This window comes from Sturnira hondurensis, unplaced genomic scaffold (assembly GCF_014824575.4).
Source record: "Sturnira hondurensis isolate 20B ecotype Veracruz unplaced genomic scaffold, ASM1482457v3 Scaffold0014384, whole genome shotgun sequence".
NCBI classification, from domain to species: Eukaryota; Metazoa; Chordata; class Mammalia; order Chiroptera; family Phyllostomidae; genus Sturnira; species Sturnira hondurensis.
This window is the reverse complement of record NW_028087015.1, coordinates 38,879,780-38,899,489: the sequence shown is the minus strand read 5'-3', so window position 1 is coordinate 38,899,489 and position 19,710 is coordinate 38,879,780. Positions and strand designations below refer to the sequence as shown.

The 19,710-nt window shown below is 41.2% G+C and overlaps 1 protein-coding gene across 2 annotated transcripts in view; it reads right to left on the bottom strand.

Moving 5' to 3' along the window:
- WDR70 (WD repeat domain 70) overlaps positions 1-19,710 on the bottom strand; it is a 221,689-nt gene that overhangs the window by 79,121 nt on the left and 122,858 nt on the right. For both annotated transcript variants that reach the window (XM_037063201.1, XM_037063200.1), the window contains exon 10: positions 14,391-14,565. In XM_037063201.1, coding sequence (XP_036919096.1) covers positions 14,391-14,565 — 175 coding nt within the window. The remainder of the gene's footprint in view (positions 1-14,390; positions 14,566-19,710) is intronic.

Sequence of the window (19,710 nt, the reverse complement as noted above, 5' to 3'; positions counted from 1 at the left end):
TTTTGTAAACTCTAGATTGTAACTCATTAGTGGGTCATAAAATCAACTTAATAGATTATGATCAGCACATTTTAGAAATGAAATGAAATGAAAGAAAAGATGTATAAGAATGCATCGCACATTGCAAAATTGGGAACTGTTATGGTAGATACCTCTTTCAGTTTTGGACGGTGCGTGTGTGGGCATCAATGCGTACAGTCAGCCACGATGCGAGATGTACTGTCCTGTGGGTCAGAAAAATGTGCTGCTTTCCAAGACAAGCAAGTCCTGTCTCTGTGCTGTGTTTTCAGATTGAGAGAGTGTAAGGCCTGCTCTGCGGAACAAAGCAGGGATGCCACGGGATGCACACAGGAATGGGCTCTTTAACCGCCTGCCCCTTGAGCATCAGTGTTTTCTACCCACCAGGGCAAAACTCTGCCAGCAGAAAGTACAGTGGTTCCCCCTTAACTGAAGTGTCACTCTCCAAGGTTTCAATGACCTGCAGCCAACCATGGCACAAATATGAAATAGAAAACTGTAGACATAAACAACTCCTAACTTAAATGTGGCGCCGTTCTGAGAAGTGTGGTGAAATCTCATGCTGTCTGCTCTGTCGCACCTGGACATAAACCATCCTTTCATCCAGCCCAGCCACACTGTGCACACTGCCCGCCCATTATTCCCTCAGCTGTGTCGTTAGCAGGTAAACGGCGACCCAACACTACGTCACGATACCTCTCATTCACCTCACTGCCACTCTTCATGGTCTCATCTCACTTCGTCACAGGAGGAAGCCCGAGTACAGGGCAGTGAGGTATGTTGAGAGCGTGATCACATTCACATCATTTTTACTATGGTATAGTTGTAACTGTTCTATTTTATTATCCGTTACTGTTGTTAGTCCCTGACTGCACCTCATTTATAAATTAAACTTCATCATAGGTATGTATAGGAAAAAACACTGCACGCCTAGGGCCCTGTGCTATCTGTGGTTTGGGGCTTGCACTGAGAGTCCTGAAATGTGTCTCCTGTAGACAAGGGGGGACCACTGCACAACCCTTTACCAGAGAGTGTACAGGGTAGGTAATTCTTTACACTATACCTATAAACCAATTTAGGCAATAACTTCAAAATACTTCTGAATTAAGGTCTGATCCTCACATCACTTTGCAGAATAGAGTTCTGAAAGCCATTAAAACTGTGATAAATCACAAGACGGGTAAATATTTAAAAGATTCTGAATTGCTGAGGTTTAACAGAATCTTATAATGTTCTTCCATTTGGGTCTCACATACAAAAAGGAAAGTTTCCGCGAACCTGTGAGAAATGTGAAAACTCATTAAGGCCTGGGGAATCAGCAGGAGAAGGAAGGACTGTTTGCGCCTGTTACGTATGAGGGGCGGAGCCCTAGGTGTTCACCAGGGCGGGGTGACACAGTCTCTGGGTTGTGACGCTGTATGTGGGGGTGGGGTCAGAGAGGGGCAATGGCGTTTGTTCTTCTCTCTCTCGGATTTCGGTCCCCTGTGCTGCTTCCCACAAGCAAATTGGGCCCTTCTGGTTCCCAGGTGTGTGGGCTTGTGCACCCTCCAGGACCCTACGGGTCTCTCCAACAAACTCTCTGTGAGCCCGAGAGCCTCTCCTGGCACCTCGACCCCTGAACAAGCAACAAGTGAAAAACTTATTTGAACAAATAATAAAGGAGAACTTTCCCAGTCTGGCAAAGGCAATAAGTAGACTTCCAGGAAATCCAGGAAGCTCAGAGAGTCCCAAAGAAGTTGGACCCAAGAAGGAACACACCAAGGCACATCATAATTGCATTAGCCAAGATTAAAATGAAGGAGAGAATTCTAGAAGCAGCCAGAGATAAGGAGGCAGTTACCTACAAAGGAGTTCTCATCAGACTGTCAGCGGATTTCTCAAGAGAGACCTTACAGGCAGGAAAGAGCTGCAAAGAAGTATTCCAAGTCATGAAATCCAAAAACCTACAGCCAAGATTGCTCTATCCAGCAAAGCTTTCATTTAGAATGGAAGGGCAGATACAGTGCTTCCCAGATAAGGTCAAATTCAAGGAGTTCATCATCACCAAGCCCTTATTATATGAAATGTTAAAGGGACTTAACTAAGAAATAGAAGATAAAAAAATATGAACAGTGAAAGAAGAGCAAACTCACAGTTATTAACAACCACACCTAAAACAAAAGCAAACTAAGAGGACAGCTAGATCGGGAGCAGAACCATAGAAATGGAGATCACATGGAGGGTTAGCAACAGGGGAGTGGGAGGAGGAGAAGGGGGGAGAAGGTACAGAGAATAAGTAGCATAGATGGTAGGCAGAAAATAGACAGAGGAGGGCAGGAATACTATGGGAAATACAGAATCTAAAGAACTTGTGACACATGGACACAAATGGGGGGGAATGGTGGGGGAGGGGTGTGCGGGTTGGAGGGGAATGAAGGGGGGAAATGGCATAATCAATAAAACACATTTTAAAAAAAAGAAGAAGAGGAAGGAAAGAAGCGGCCAGGGTGGGCTCCCAGGAGCCCCCAGAGCTCGGGGCTTGGTCACCTCAAACTGCATCGCTCGTCCTCTGCAGTGAAGCAGAGTCAGCTAAGAGCTGCATGCAAACCAGAGAAACAGTTCACATTTTTGGCTCAGATGTTACTTTCTGTACATAAAAGTCCCACTAGTAACTCTATTGAGAGAACATTTAACATCTACTATTTTGTTTATAATGGTTAGAACAGTAATATTTGGCCTTGTCAGCTTACAAAATAAATCATAGCTGTCCTAAGTGGAGAAACACTGCTCAGGAAACCTCTCCTAGAGAGAGGCACCCCTTATATAGGCTTCCCAGAGACTGTGGTCGTCCCGCAGAGAGATTGACTGTTTCAGAGACACTTCGGGCCTGCGTTGACGGCTGCAGAAGACTTCACTTGTGCGACAGAACACACCAACAGTCTTCAGAATTCGGGAGCATGTATACCACACTGTCAATGAACACCAGGTAATACAAGAAGTACAATTAGCTGTTTAAACGCTGCTAAAATCACACAACACCGAAGCAGGCTTTCATGCAATCCAAATTCTCAACTCTCAAATAGCGTACTCACCATTGGAAAATCTGCTGTCATGAAGTGTAACACTGTGTTCTATGGAATCATTTCCCAAATTAAATTATGCATATTATACCAGTGAACAACTCTTTTAAAGGCATAATTTAAAATACTGTGGAATCCCTGACTGATGTGGTTCAGTGGGCTGGGCTTCCTCCTGAGGATCAAAAGGAGGTCACGGGTTCAACTCCCAGTCAGGGCACATGCCTGGACTGCAGGCCTGGTCCCCAGCTGGGAGCATGCGAGAGGCAACCAACCAACATTTCTCTCACACATCAATGTTTCCTCTCCCTCTTTCTCCCTCCCCTCCCTCCCCTTAAAAGTAAATAAATAAAATCTTCTAAAAAGTAAAATACTGTAGAAAAATTACCTTTATATAAAATTGTACCCATTTGTCAATTCTAGCTTCAAAGACTCCTCAGAGTCCAGTCATCACCTCCACCACGAGCACCCTCCTCAGGAAATTACCTGGACATCTGCAGCCTCCAAAACCCAACCAGTCTCCTTGTCCCACCTTTCTCCTCCTACAGTTATTCCCCATACAGAATGGCCGAGTGATTCTTTCCTAAACGAATGACCTTCTTCTCCTAATGTCTAATGGCCCTACTGCCCTGAGAAGAGTCTTCAAACCCTTTCCAGAGCCTCCAAGGTCGTATTGGCTCTGACACCCTCTGTCCTGACCGTCCCCCACTCACTCTTTCCTGAGAAGGAAGGTAGCTTCTTAATCTGACCTCTGGAGTGTGGGAAGAACTCACTGGGAATGGTTGGCTCAGCTCTTCCCTTTTCTTTCTTGAATGCCAGCTGCCCTTAGGGAGTCAGGGAGTCATTCTCTGCTCTCGGCGCCCTGAGTCTTCCGGGACAAGCCTGGCCATGTTTAGGGTTGGATGAGACTGGCGGGGAGGTAGGGAGCAAATCTGTCCAATTCTAGGAGTTAGCCAGGAGGCTCTTTTGGCTTTCATCCACCTCTATCATCTGCAACAAAGCTGGATTCTGGCCTTCATCTGTCATGCTTTAGTGATTCGTCTTATTTCTTAACTTGCTGAGAAACCAGGTAGGGAAGAGGGGTGCTAATTTTGGGGCCTAATAAAAACCCCCAAACATGAAACACACATGTAAGGTACGCACACCTTATATGTGAATACGGGGAAGGACCTAGAAATGCTCGTCTCTGGGCGGGTAGTTACAGGCGACTTATTTTCTTCATATGCTTTTCTATTTTGGAGGAACATCTTTATATATAATGAGGGATTACTTTTATACTTAGAAAAAATAGCCAAAATTAACTTTCTTGGGGGGTTATTTAGCAGGGTAACGCTTGGGAAATGGTTTTTAGAGGAAATTATGAGCTATGTTTTGGATACATGTCTAATGAAATTAAAAACCATAACAAAAGGACTCTCCATAATCATGATTATACACAATGCAGATAAAAATGTCTGGCATTTTTCTCACAAATATTTCATAATTACTTTCACTTTAATATCCTGGTTAAATTCAAGTCACCAAATAGTGATAAAATTATATCATTCTCTTGAATCTATACAGCATCTCTTGTCTATTTATTCAATATATAGGAAACAAGATTATACTAAGTGTCAACTTATAATGTTTGTACATTTGACTCCAAAACAGAAGCTTTTCTTCATATATTTTATAGGTTTTTGGTTCATGACTGATTCCCTTTTTTTCTCTAAGTATCAGCATACATATATGCTACCCTTACCACTTTAAGAAAAATTCTTCTATATTTACTTATGAGTCAAAACGTTTTAAGAGTATTATAAAACCACGGTGAGATATCACCTCACACTCTGTTACAACAGCTATTATCAATAAGAGAAGAAATAAGCCTTGGTGAGAATATGGGGCAAAGGGAAGCCTTGTTCACTGTTGGTAGAACTGTAAGTGGCTGCAGACCTTACAAAAATAGTGTGGAGGTTCCTCGGAAAATTAAACATAGAACCACCACAGGACCAAGCAATTCTACTTCCGGATGTTCATCAAAGAAATCCAAAACTTCATTCACAAAGGGATATGCACCATCATGTTCACTTCGACATTGTTTACAACAGTCAGGGTATAGGAGCAACCTAAACATCCATCAACAGGCCAGTGAATAAAGGCGTGGGGCATGCACACAGCAGAGTACTACTCAGCCCCAAAGCAGATGAAACCTTGCCATTTGTGACAGCCTGGATGCACCCCGAGGGTATTATGCTAAGTGAAGGAAGGCAGACAGAAAGACAAACATCGTATGACTCATCCTCCAGGAGGAATCTAAAAACCAAAGTAAACAAAACAGAAACAAACTTACTGATACAGAGAACAAAGTGATGGTCACCATATGAAAAGGGGGTTGGGCAAAAGGGTGAAAAAGATGAAAATGATTACGAGTTACAAATTGGCAGTTATAAATATAGTCACGGGGATAGAAAGTACCGCTGAGGGGATACAGTCAATACTATTGTGATAGCCATGGATAGGTCCAGGAGGGCGCTGAAATATCGTGGTGATCACTTCCTAGGGTATATAAATGCCCCGTCACTATGTGGTACACCTAATATAATGCTGTATGTCAACAATAACTGAAAAATTAAAATACTTATAAATCTTTAAGTAAATATTTAACTCAATTTTAATTTTTCAAGGTTCAATGAGCAACTTTGATCTGTATATAATCACCTAAACCTAAAAACGCTCCCACACATTCTTCTAATCAGTTATGTTTTTCTTTGTATATGCTAATGTCTAAGCACTCAAGCAGAACATAAGGTTTGCCTTTCTGAGGCCACAGCACCCAAGTTGTCCTTTAGATACAGTTTTGAAAAGACTAGAATCCACTTCAAGAATAAAAATAAGGACTGTTTATTTTCTTTAACAGCTTTATTGAAGTATAACTTAATACTATAAAATTCACCCATTTTAAGTATACAATCCAATGATTCTTAGTCAGTTAACAGCTGTGCAGTTCACCCCACGTGCGCTTCGGAAAGCAGTGCGGCGTGGCAGAGAGCCTGGCAACGAGGTCCCAGAGCAGCCTGGCTGGTTCCGCAATTTAGCGCATGACTTCGGGCAAGTGGTTAAATTCTCCTCTGCTTTAGTTGTCTCATCTGAACTACGGTTAGAGGGAGTACTTTCTCACAGTATTATTCTGAGGGCCAAATGCACTAATAGATACACAAAAGTACTTGGAACAGTAGCTGCCACAAAATGTTTAGTAAATATTAGCTGTTATTAATATCATGTTATGTTTTAAAGTCTATTTATTAAAAAATAGGCTGACATACTATTGATACAAATAAGCACCACTCCATCCTGAAGGCTAAATCAAACAACCTACAATAATATATTTGATTACGATGAAACTGGATTAACAGTAATTTCAAATTTAAAAACAAGAGTAACAGCAATTAAAAACCAAACTGACTCAAGAGAAAACCTATGATGCTTTGATAGCATCCATTCGGCCGTTTACTCAACAGATTTTTACTATGGACATATACTATATGTCATGCTTTCCTTAGACATAGGAAAATGGAAATAAGACTAAAAAGTCCCTGACTTATAAAGCTTAAGGGGAGACAAAAATAAATGAGCAGGCCAACAAAAAGCAAAAGGGAATAATTACATAGTGGGAAGTGTTATAACACAATAAAACAAAGCAAAGGGACAGAGCCACGGAGGGAGGGGAAGCAAGGCACTGCACTAGCCCATCTAGGCCAAGAACTAGCCTTCTTAACCTGCATCCTCAAACACGACACTGCCCCATGGTTCTGAGATGACACTGCACCAGAGGCCAGAATGAGAAGTTAGTAGCCACCTGCAGGCCAATAACCATGGCAAAGTAATGCAGCCAGCAAGAATAACAAGTACAAAGGCCAAAGGGCAGGACAAGGCCCAGTAGTACTTGAGGAGCAGAGAGAGGTCAGCTAGCTTGGAGTTTGGTGAGCACGAAGGAGAACAAAAGATGAAGTTAAAGAGGGAGGCAGACACCAGACTGCTACATTATTTCACTGTTTGAATAACCCCTTTCCTATCCAACATCTTGAGCCATTGTTAGGTCATTAACTGGACATTCCTGAAGTCTGAGGAAGTTCACCATCACCACGGGCCCAACTGTGGCAAAGAACTCTTCACTTACTAAAAAGATGAGATTTTAGCACTTCCAGTCAAGATGCCCATGCAGGTAGACATGGCTCACCTCTTTGCACAACTACAACAAAATTACAACTAAAATATAAAACATCCATCACTTAGAACTGACAGAAATCAAGTTGAATAGAAATCTGACAACTAAGGATTTAAAGAAACCACATCCATCCAGAGTGAGCTGGCAGACAGGTACCATATGTAAGATTTCATCAACCAGCTAACACTATTTGATCTACCTTGGAGATACCCAGAAACTCCGCCCCATCCAACTTACAGGCCCACCCAAGCTGCTTTTCCATATGAATGGCTGGATTTGGCTCAAACTGCACAACTTCCTAAAGGTACTCACACAAGCAGCAGCTGGCCTCAGTGAGCACCAGGGCCAGAATTAGCAGCCCACATTCATAGCTTCACTTCTCCTGGGAATTTCCAAGCCCAACACAAGTAGCAGCCATCTCAGATTCATAATTCAGGCAGGTGGCACTGGGCAAAACACGAGTTGGGGCTGATCTTGGCCTGAACCACCTGGGAAACCCATGGGAAGTGCCAGCACAACCAGCACAGACCATGGAGCTCCACCACCCAGTCCCTGCACAGCTGATCCTCCATAGAGGGTGAAGGTTGCTGGTCAGTGGTCACAGCCAGTCCTTGCAGCTGAAGGGCCTAGGTAAATCCCTCCCATTGATCTGCCAACAACAACCAAGGCTCAACTACAAGAAGAGGGTACACTTAACCCACATGAAGGGCATACCTAGAATACCCACTTTGGGTAATAGGATAGGCTGTGCCACTGGACCCTATAGGACACCTACTACATTGGGACACACTACCAAGACACAGAGTCAAAGCAGCTCTACCTAATACATAGAAACAAAAAAAAGGGAAGCTGACAAAGAAACATGGTCCAAATGAAAGGACAGATCAAAACTCTAGAAAAAAAAGCTAAACAAAATGGAGATAAGCAATCTATCAGATGCAGAGTTCAAAACACTGGTTATATGGATGTTCAAGGAATCTAGTGAGGACTTCAATAGCATAAAAAAGATCTGGTCAGAAACAAAGGATACACTAATTGAAATTTACAATTTACAGGGAAACAACAGTAGAGTGGATGAGGCTGAGAATCAAATCAACGATTTAGAACACAAGAAAGAAAAAACAAAACAAAACAAACAAACAAAAAACCCAACCAATCAAAACAATAACAAGAAAAGAAAATCCAAAAAATGAAGTTAGTATAAGCAGCCTCTGAGACAACCTAAAGCAATCCAACATTCACTTCATAGGGGTGACAGGAGAAGAAAAAGAGTAAGAAATTGGAAATCTATTTGAAAAAAATAATAAAAGAAAACGGCCCTAATTTGGTAAAGGAAATAGACATGCAAGTCCAGAAAGCGCAGAGAGTCCCAAATAAGATGGGTGCAGAGAGGCCCACTCCAAGACACATCATAATTAAAATGTCAAAGGTTAAAGATAAACAGATGGGAGGGGGGTGTGGGAGAATGGATGAGAGGTGAGGGGATTAAGAAGTACAAAGAGGCAGTTGCAGAATGGCCACGGGGATGTAAAGTACAGCACAGGAAAGGGAGCAGCCAAGAAACTCACACGCATGCCCCACAGACATGAACAGGGGCGGAGAAGAGGGGACTGTTTGAAGGAGTGGGGGGTGCTGGGTGGATGGGAGCAGAAGGGGAAAATCAGGACAAATGTAATAGCATAATCAATAAAATATAATTCAGAAAATAAAAGAAAAAGAGGAGATTTTAAAAGGAAAGATTAAGTTTTAAAAACACAACATAATTCTGTTATTTGAATGTTCTCAGGTACTACACATCTAGATAAATAATCTTCTGGTCCATAAATAGAGTCACAGAGCTGTTCAAGAGCATCACAGAGTGACCAGCATATGACCTAGCCTTCTTCGATGGGCCGGACCTCCACCAGCGGGTGGCCCTTGCAGGGAGACTGACAAGGCAGAAAGGTCAGAACAGGGAGGGGCATCGAGACAATGAAGTAGAGAATGACCAGTTAGAAAAGAATTTAGTCTAATCTGATTTTTTTCAAGTTTTTGTATTCACGCAAAGTCATGGGAGATACTCCAGAGCTGATTATGGACACACTGAAATTCCGTAGGTGTCTGAGGAAATGTGAACTATATATTCAGTACGCAGTGAGCACTGAAGCAGTGAGGGTTGCATTTAATCGCATGTAAACCAGAGCAGAGAGCCAGGATGGGTGAGAGTATCCAACAACATGGGTTAGACATGATGATGGTCTGAACCAGAGTGAAGGTGCAGGGCACAAAATTGAGGGGGCAGAAGTGAGGGCACTAAGCCTCAATGGCACTGATGAGAGAAGAGAAAAGGAATAGCCCGAAGTTCTAAGTAGAAATATAACTTATTAAAAACAGCAAAGTCGAAAGGAAGAGTGAGTCCCAACAGAAACGAGATGCTGCGGTCTGGGTGCACTGAGCACAGGCGCCAAGACAACCTCCCGGCGTCCACCAGCAGCAGAACGAACCGGCTGGAGAAAGTGGGGGACAGAATCCGGAGAAGCAGATTCAGTCAGCAGTTACTGAAAGTAATGATAACTGACCCTAAGCTAGTTCGTCTCCTTCACAGGAGACTAGAAAAGATGGTGTCCTGTTCCTCTAACATAGAGACGGTGGGAACCAGCCAATGACAGAGGCAGAGAACAGTAAGAGCAAGAAGGCAGTGACTGTCACTTGCATCGTTGAGTCAGCTGAGTTGTCTCGAGTTTAGGGGGCAAGAGGGAAGTTGGCAGGAGAAGAGGTTGTTTCAAAGAGGGACAGCGTCAATAGGGAGAAGACAGACTATAAAAGGCAGATGAATCTGGTGTTTAGAAAGTCTTATTCTTAAAAATGCTTCAAAAATGACTTCTGCTCCTGATTACCTCCCAACTAACAGAGCTCTCACATTGAGCTTCTTACATTTAAATAAGCCATTCCAATCAGTGTACTAAGTGAAGTAAGCTAGTTAGAGCAAGACAAAGACCATATGATCCCACTTACATGTAAAATTTATGGACAAAATAAACTGAAGAATAAAATAGAAACAGCTATATCTGTTCACTTACAAGGTTGTCCATCTTGTACTTAATTAAATTAAGCAAATTGTGAATTCTACGTAAAAACAAATGAAACCTTTTACTCTGCACATATCCATACTCCTAAAGGGAAAGGTATAAAAGGACAGAAATCGAGCTAACCCGACCCTGGGTTATCTGAGGGCGAAAGGAGACATGTAGAGGTCCGTGGTGCCCTGGCTGTAAGTTACTACCGGTGACTTGATTTCCTGCACTCTCTCTCCTTCATACCTGGTCTCTTGTTCTCCAGGGGGTTATGTGCCCAGAAGCTTTGATGCCCAGCTCTTGCCCCAGCTTTCTCTGGTCCATGCCAACCATTCTCCAGCATGGCTGAGAGGGTGTGGAGGCTGATCAACCTCTGAGCTGGAGCAATGTCTCTGCAGGATCCCACAGGCTTGCGGCTTTCCTGGGAAGGGGATGTAGTGTGCGGCCATTTTCCCAAAAGGGAGAGACCCAGAATCTGGGCCGGGGTTCCAGGCCAAAGCAGCACAGGAGACAGTCAGATGGAAAGTGGGTCAAGGTGCTAGTAGTACACTATTACCAAATCACATTTCGAATATTATTCCCTCCCATCACCCGTGTCTAGGGTAGGCAAAACTCCATGAACATGATGGACCCGCATTTTCCTGCCAAAATCTTAGTCTGCAAATAGTGACTGTGACACAGGCAAATGAGGCATGTTCTTCTAGTAAAGAGTCTAGTGTATTATAGATTCTCAATAGCTACTAAGGAGCAACAACACTGCTTTCAGCAAAATACGTCCAAAGGCTCTGGCAGGTGTTGTTACAGGAATGTAAGTGACCAGCTATTCATAAGACTATACCTGCTGGGATACTTTAAAAGCCAGAAATTATACTTGAGAGAGACATGGAAACAACTGTTAAAAATCCACCCAGGTTAATACAAACTATGTATTTATACATTATTAAGGATATACCAAAACTCACCTCAATATCTCTCTGTCATATTCTATCTCATGTGTTTTAATATAAGATAGTTTTTATGCTACTATCCTTGACATTCAGTAGTATTTTATATTAGTTTCAGGTGTACAGCATGATGGTTAGACAACCATATAAGTTACAAAGTGATCCCCCCGATATTTTCAAGTACCCACCTGGTATCGTGTTTAGTTATTACAATATTAGTTTTTAATGCCAGTATTTTTTAATGTCTACTTAGAAATACACCAGCAATCTCTCCTTATGTTACCTTTACAGAATACACTCTTTCACTCATTCATGCAACAATTAGTTACTGAGGATCTGCTACATACTAGGCATTGTTCTTTGCTCTGGAAATAAAGCAGGGGGCAAATGAGACAATATCCTTTCCCTCATGGAGCCAAATCCTACTGGAGGGAAACAGCCACCCAACGCGTAAAGATTCAGTAGAGTGTGCTGACTGGTGATCAGCCCTACGGGAGAAAATAACAGGGACAGACAGAGTGCCGCTGGTGGGGTGGAGGCTGCAACTTCTACAGGGTGGAGTGGGGGAGCCTTGCTGGGAAGGACATTGAGGACTGCACTGAAAGAGACGAGGGAACAGCACATGAACACCAGGAGGAGAGTGCTGCAGGCTGAGGCAGGTGCACACCGCTAACCCTTTACCGCCACCCCCCCCACCCGCCCCATGTCTGCTCCTCTCTCACTGGACGCTCAGTGAGCGCTGGCCTCCTTGCTGTTGCTCAGACATGTGCCGGTGAGAGGGAGAGGGACCAGGGAGGCAGGGTACGAGCTCCTCTGAGAAGCCACCTCCTCCAGCTGAAAGGCAGCCGTCATCGTGACTGACGGGGTTGCTGGGCAAGCACTTCTCGTGAGCAGCACCGTCTGCAGCACTTTCTGTAGCAACAGGATTGCTCTCAACACGTGCTGGTTGGTGAGGAGCCGCTGGACACGCGTGGCTATTGGGCAGCTTCACAAGTGGCTGATATGACAGAGGAACCTAAATTTTAATTGTACTTTAATTAATTTATTGAATAAGTTGAAAGGGTCAAATGTGGCTAGTGGCTACCGTACTGACCAGCATGAGTCTAGAATTAATGTAGGCCTTGAGAATAAAGGAATTTATCATTAATAGACAGACACCTTATTTCCTAAAAAAGATATTTAATTTGCTAAAGTTCCACTTTGTCCACTAAATATTCTATGGTTATGGCAGTTGTGATAGCTTCACTTGTCATGAAACTAGTGCTAACCATTATTTTCCATGTAATTCTTCGGCTACTGCGTAGAAAACCTATTGCTATTAGGCTTTCTTACCTCAGCTTTAGTGTTTCCCTGTGAGTGATCTATTATTGCTAAAGTAACAGCTAAGAAAATTTTTAAGAATCTGTTCATTTTTTATTAGCGACAACTGACTTTTTGTTTATTTATTTTTAAATTAAATTCACTGGGGTGACATTGGTTAATAACATTACATAGGTTTCAGCTGTACAATTCTCTGACACATGTGGGCCCACCACCTGAAGTCTAGTGAAAATCCATTTTTAAACTCAAGCTGCATTTCCTGCTAGCAAACTTTTTCTTATCAGTTTGACTTTTCCTCAAGTGACACACGTACATGCAAATGTAAAAAATATGAATGAAATATAATGAATGGGATATGGTATAATAAGGTATGCATTCATGTATTATTGAATTCTAACAAAATAGAATCAAAAACTGTGATTAGCAGAATGGCTAGAAAAGACCAGGAGGTCGGGGAAGAACTGGCAAACTGGCATTCAAACAGTTTGTTTTCTACAAAACCAGAAACAGAAGATACTCACTACTTCAAGAGACACGTAAGGCCAATCTTTAAAATTTATATTCAACTTTATAAAAATATAAAGGTTCTAAGAGAAAGGCATACATACACACACATACACAAATAACATATATATCATACTAAACACACCATTTTTAACGCTACACAAGAAAACTTCATGGTTTAGAACTTCTATGTTTAAATCAACAGCACTAAGAGTCGATGAAAGCCAGTTACTAAAAAATTTATTGCTTGGTTAAAACGCAGTTTACAACTCAAAAGACCTTAAAAATCTCTGTGCTGTGATGATGCTTTACGGAGTTTTTAGTGAAGATGAAAACAGAAATAAAAAGATCTGACAAACAGAAAATGACAAAGCTATTTCCAGTGTTATAAACACGGAAACTTTGGACCTTATTCCAAGAAAACTGACTTTAACTCATCTGCCTGAAAGGAGAATTATGATTCCTGAGATCCCTTTCAAAGTGTAAGTGTTTGATGGCAATTTTATTTGAAAGACATTATTTTTATAATTTTTTTAAAAACTAGAATGCAAACTTCATGAATCAGGGATTCTTAATAATATGCAGTATTTCTAGTGCCTATAATAGTGCCTGCCATATAGTAGGTACTTAATAAACCACTCCACTTATCAAAATTCTCATTTTATCACCTACACATACAAAGCCCTTTTTAAAGTTTATTGGTATTTCACAGAAGTCTAGAATTCTATGGTTATAGAATTCTATGATCCTTTCTGATTCAAATTTCATTTATTACAATAATGACATAAACTTTAAAGAAAAAATCTGAAACCCAGTCGATGGAGCATTAAGGCAACATATCACTGGGATCACTACAGAAAGAACTGTGAAGCAACTGACGGAGCATCCTCTCATTACACTTCATGCTTTTCTTAAATCTTTCATTCCAAGAAACACTTTCTAGTCGTCTGTGTAGTCTTGTTTTATATGACCATCAAATCCTTCATTTTCAAAATCAAGTACATACATCGAAATGCCATTTGATGAACTGTACTGTACTTTTAAGTTTTATACCAAAAGTCCTAATTTACTTAAAAAACAAAATCTAATATGCACTGGGAAATACCACGCTGGGATGTGTGTGGCAATGCCATTTACTGAGAAAAGTCCCAATGTTTTATCAACTAACACTGAAGGTTAAGTTAGGGATAAACTCAGGAAATTTATCTTCATAATACCTTCACAGGTCTGTCCAATATGTACGGTGGTTTCCTTCTAAGAAACGTGGACGTAAGCGACCGGGACTCACCGTCAGGTTCCGGTCCCAGATCTGCACGCTGCCGTTCTGGCAGGCTGCGGCCACGAGGCTCCCGTCTCTGCTGTACGTGCACGTGGTGGGGATCACCTTCTTACCCTGCATCGTCCGCGGCTTAAACACGCTTTTTTGCTTCTTTGGATTTTCAACTTCCCATAGCCTCACAGTCCTAAAAAGAATAAGGAGATTTTCATGTACCAAAAAGAAAGGAGTTTAAAACATAAAAGAGCCCATTAAGACTGCTTCCACTTTTAAGCATAGGAATTTAGTAATTATATTAAAAATTACATGTGCACTGTGAAACATCCTCCAGTTATAAATGAGGTTACTCGCTGAAGTGAAGTGCACCAGCCAAACTGTGTTGTCAAATCAAAAAGCAAACGGCAAATTCTGCCTCAAATCTTCCAGCCATCAGTCCTGACCCCCAAACGCAGGGGCCCCCGAACAGCTCTGCCTGTACACTCGGATCACTGAAATTGTGGAACACACACACCCCATATACACGCATCAATTTCTAAACCTCCCACCTGTGTCAATGCACCCCCGTATCACATGCACTGGGAACACACTGAGAAACTCGGGCACTAAAAAAGAACGATGTCCTGCTCTAGGGCCCAGGCACAGATTTCACGCCTCTTGAGGAGGAGCGAAAACACTGCTGTCAGAGCCTGAGTTTTCACATTTTCACTCCGTAAAAAGCAACGGCAGTTCGAGCTGGAGTGGGCACAGGATACCCTCCCACTCACGGTCTTCGCCAGAGGAGTCCTGTGCCTGAGGAAGGCTGAGAAAAACATCCACACGCCAGGTGGGGGACGTAATATGTGCCAAAACAAGGATGAGTTCAGAGACTTTTTGACAGAAACCGTCCAAGCCAAATCACTATGGAACAACATCTTCAGAGTTCTGAAAGGAAAAAATGTCAATCTACTATTTTACAGCCAATGAAAAAGTATTTTGAAATATTTTGCTCATTTTCAGATGAGCAAAAGCTGCTTCCCTCCCTTCAGACAGGCACTGGAAGAAATGCTAACGCGCTCAGGAAGAACAAGTGTGGCACGATTGGAAGTCTAAAGCTACGCAAAGAAACAGAGTGCCGCCGATGGCAAAAATAAGGGTAAACTTTAAAAATGTTCAGATCTTTCTAAAAGACAAATGGCTGTAAAGAAACCAAATAACACCCTGTGAGGCTTATAACACATGTTCCAGTACACTGTGTGCTGACAACAGTGTGAAGGCTGGAAGGGAGGGACGGAAGTGTGCAGTTTCATACTACACCTGAAATGGTGTGATAATTAATACCTGATGAGGGACTCTGATGCATTAAAGATTTACATTACAAACCCTAGAGTAATCACATTATATATAGTAATCTCTCTATATAATAATAGAGATAAAATGGAAATTAAAAATGAATCCTATAAAAACAGGAAAAAAACTATAGGATAAATATAATACAAATGGCTACACAGTAGGTTTAAACTCAACCTCATTAATAATCACACTAGTTGGAAATGGCCTAAAAACTCTAATTAAAAGGCAAACTATGTCAGATTGAATTAGATAAAAGCAAGACTCAGCAAATTCTGTCTTTAAAAACGTACAAAAACCTTTAAATATAAAGACTTAGCTAGGCTAACAATAAAAAGATGAAGAAAAAATATGCCTTGTAAACATAATCAAAAGAAAGCTAGAGTGACCATATTAATGTCAGACAAAGTGGATTTCAGAACAAAGAATAAAACTAGAGACAAAAAGGAACACTTCATAATGATGGAGTCAGCCATCAAGAAGACATAATAATCCTAAATACATATGCCCCTAATAACAGGGCCTGAAAACATGAAAGCAAAATTACTAGAAATAAAACAACAAATCCATACTGAGAGCTGTACACTTCAACAGCCTTCTCTCAGTAAGTGACAGATAGAACAAGACTGCTCTCTCCATCCACACGCACACTCAGTCAGGACGTGCAGGCACTTAGAAACACTACCAAACAAGTGGAGCTAATTAACATTCATATAACACTTTGCCCAGCAACAACTGAATGTGCACTTCTTTCAGGTATACACTGGTCATTCACTGATGACATTTGGGGCCACAAAATGAATCTAAACACGCTAACAAGAAATAAAATCATATACAGTCTATAAACTGTCAATAATATATAATTAAATAAGCAACCAATAACAGAAATGTTTCTAGAAAGATATCTCTTCTAAAACATTAAGAGATTAAGAATACAAATGTAAATAATCCATGGGTCAGAAAAACATATCACAAGAAATTAAAAAAATACTTTGAATCCAACAAACATAAAAATATAATACATCAAAATTCATGGTATTCGGCTAATGCAGAACACAGGGAAAAATACAGAATTAACTGTATATATTTGAAAAAAGAAAAGCCTCAAATCGATGACCCTAAGACTCAACCTTAAGAAACTAGAAAAAGGAGAGAAAATTAAATCCAAAGAAAGCAAAAGAAAGGATATAATAAAGAATGAGAGTACAAATGAATAAATAACAGAAAAACAGTACAGAAACAAAAAGCTGGTTCTTGGAGAAGTGCAATAAAATTAATAAACCATTAGCTGGACTGACAGGGAAAAAAGCCCCACCAGAAATGGAAGACAGCATCAAACATCAATAACTCGAATGAAAGAAAGGATATCACTACAGAGCTTAACAACATTAAAAGGAAAATAAGGAATTTTATGTACAAATGTATAGACACACATTTGATAATTTAGATGAAATGGACAAATTTCCTTGAAAGATACAAACCACCAAAGCTCACTCAATAAGGCACAAATAACTGCAATATTCCCGTATGATTAAAAAAGCTAAAATACATAGTTTACAATCTTCCTACAGAGAAAACCCTAGAGGGCTTCACTGCTGAATTCTACCAAACATCTGAGAGGGAAAGAACACCAGCTCTGTACAAGCTTCTCCTGGAAACAGAAGAGGAAACACTTCACGACTCATGCCGTAAGGCCAGCATTACCCAGATGCCAGCCCCAATTTCGCTGCATTGGATACACGGACCCACACACCCAGTGAACAGACAAAAACTCTTAGCAACCAGAAGCTCAAGTTAGCAGTGCATAGAATGATAGTACTTCACAAGTGAGTGGACAATGGACAGGACTGGAAATAAAACAATATAACGCACCTTATCAACAGAGGGTAAAAGAAAAAAGATATATCATTATCTCAATTTATGCAAAAAAGAATTAGGAAAAAACAACAACATCCACTAATGATTAAAAAAAACTGAGCAAACTAGGAATAAGATGGAACTTCCTCAACCTGATAAAGAACATATATGAGAAATTAACAGGTAAAATACTAAACGGAGAAAAGCTGGATGCTTCCCTTTTATGCTTGAGAACAAAGCAATGATATCAGCTCTCACCATTTCTTTATATGGGAGTTGCTGGCCAGTGCAGTAGAGTGAATGAAAGAAATTAAAGGCTGGAAAGAAGAAATAAAACTGTCTTTATTCAGAGAACACATGATCATCTACATAGAAAATCCCAAGAATCTACAAAAATTCAATTAGAACTAATAAGTGAATTCAGCAAGGCCATAGAATACAAAAATCAATTTTATTTCTATTAACAAGCAACAAACAATCGATAATGAAATTATGAAAATCAGGGAGGGGATAGTGGGAGGAAATGGGGGTGGGGTTTTCAGGAACAACTATTAAGGATGCATGGACAAAACCAAGGCGGGGTGGAATCAGGAGAGGGAGGTAGGGATGGCTGGGGCGGTGGGGGAATGCAGACAACTGTATTTGAACAACCATAAAATAAAATAAATTGTGAAAATCACACCATTGATAACAGCATGAATGAACATGGAATCTGAAGAGACAATGTGCACCAGCTGTCCAGTGAACACTACAAAACATTTCTGAGAGAACTGAGGGATTGACATGAATGAGAAGACATGCTGTATTTATGGATCAGAAGAATCGATGTTGCTAAGATTTCAATTCTCCCCTAACAAATATTTAGATTAATACGATGTCTACCAAAATCCTAGCAGAGTTTCTTTGGCATAAAAATTGGGTAAACTGATGTTAAAACTTATGCGGAAATGCAAACAACCTGGAGTAGCCTAAACAATTTTGAAAAAGATCAAAACCAGGGAGCGCTGCCAGGTCTCCGTCCTCTAATCCCACACTGTAACACCCATCACGGAAGTTTAATCACACATATCAACAGCTCTTCCTCCTACAAAATGAGCCCCTCAAGAGCAAGGGCTCTTTTTTTAAAAATCTTTGTATACCTCGGGTCCCACAACAATATCTCTTTAACACAACATACTGGGTCCTCAATAAATGTTTGTCAAACCAATGAAACTTGCTGCCTATCAAAGCCCTTTATGAATCAACTTTGGGGTATAACAATGAAATACAATTGATTTTTAAATGTAAATACTTCCAATAGCCAGCATTTTCTGACAACTATTTATGATTTATTCCAAATGAAGGACTGTTTCATTAATAAGTTTGCACGTTTCCCCCTACACTTTGCTTGGGAAACCAATCCATTGTGCGGCATTACCGACCTCAAGCCCTCGGAGCTGCCAAACCCAGCACCTGACGTAAGATTGCACAGAGTGAATTTTATGTGACCACAAATAAGGGTTTGGAAAGAGTGCACAGGAATAACAGAAAGGCACCTTGGAACTCAAGGATTTAAGGCAACCTAGTGGGGAGCCCGAAGACTCAACTTCCGTGTTGTAAGACACTTTGACAGCTGAAAGCCACGAGCAGTGTGACAGATACTGCCAGCAGCATACTCCAACATCCACTCTCCTTTCTTCTCAGGTCAAGCATGTATTCCCCAGCCTCTGCTGTAGCTAGCCGTGACAAAACGTGGCAACCATGCTTTGACCAGTGTGGTGTAAATGGAAGGCTGATGTGGGCTTCGGAAAAGTCTCTCAAGCAAAGTCCAGACCCTTTTCCATCCCTTTGTGTTCACGCCTGCCTCTGCAGCATCTGGATATGATGCTGGTCTCTGCAGCATCTTATGAGAGCAACAGACTGAAGGCGCCCTGGTCCTCGGCAACACTGGGGCCACCCACTCCAGTCTAGAGGACCCAGATGAAAAAAAATTTCCCTCGTGTTGCTTCCTTGTAGAAAACCCCTCCCTTCCCCGGCTTTAACCGTTGGCAACTATTGACCTGTTTTGTATCTCTGTTTTTCCGATATTATAAATGAAAATCACACTGTGTGCAGCCTTTTGAGTCTGGCTTCTTTAACTGAACATAACGTATTTGAGTTCTTCTGATAT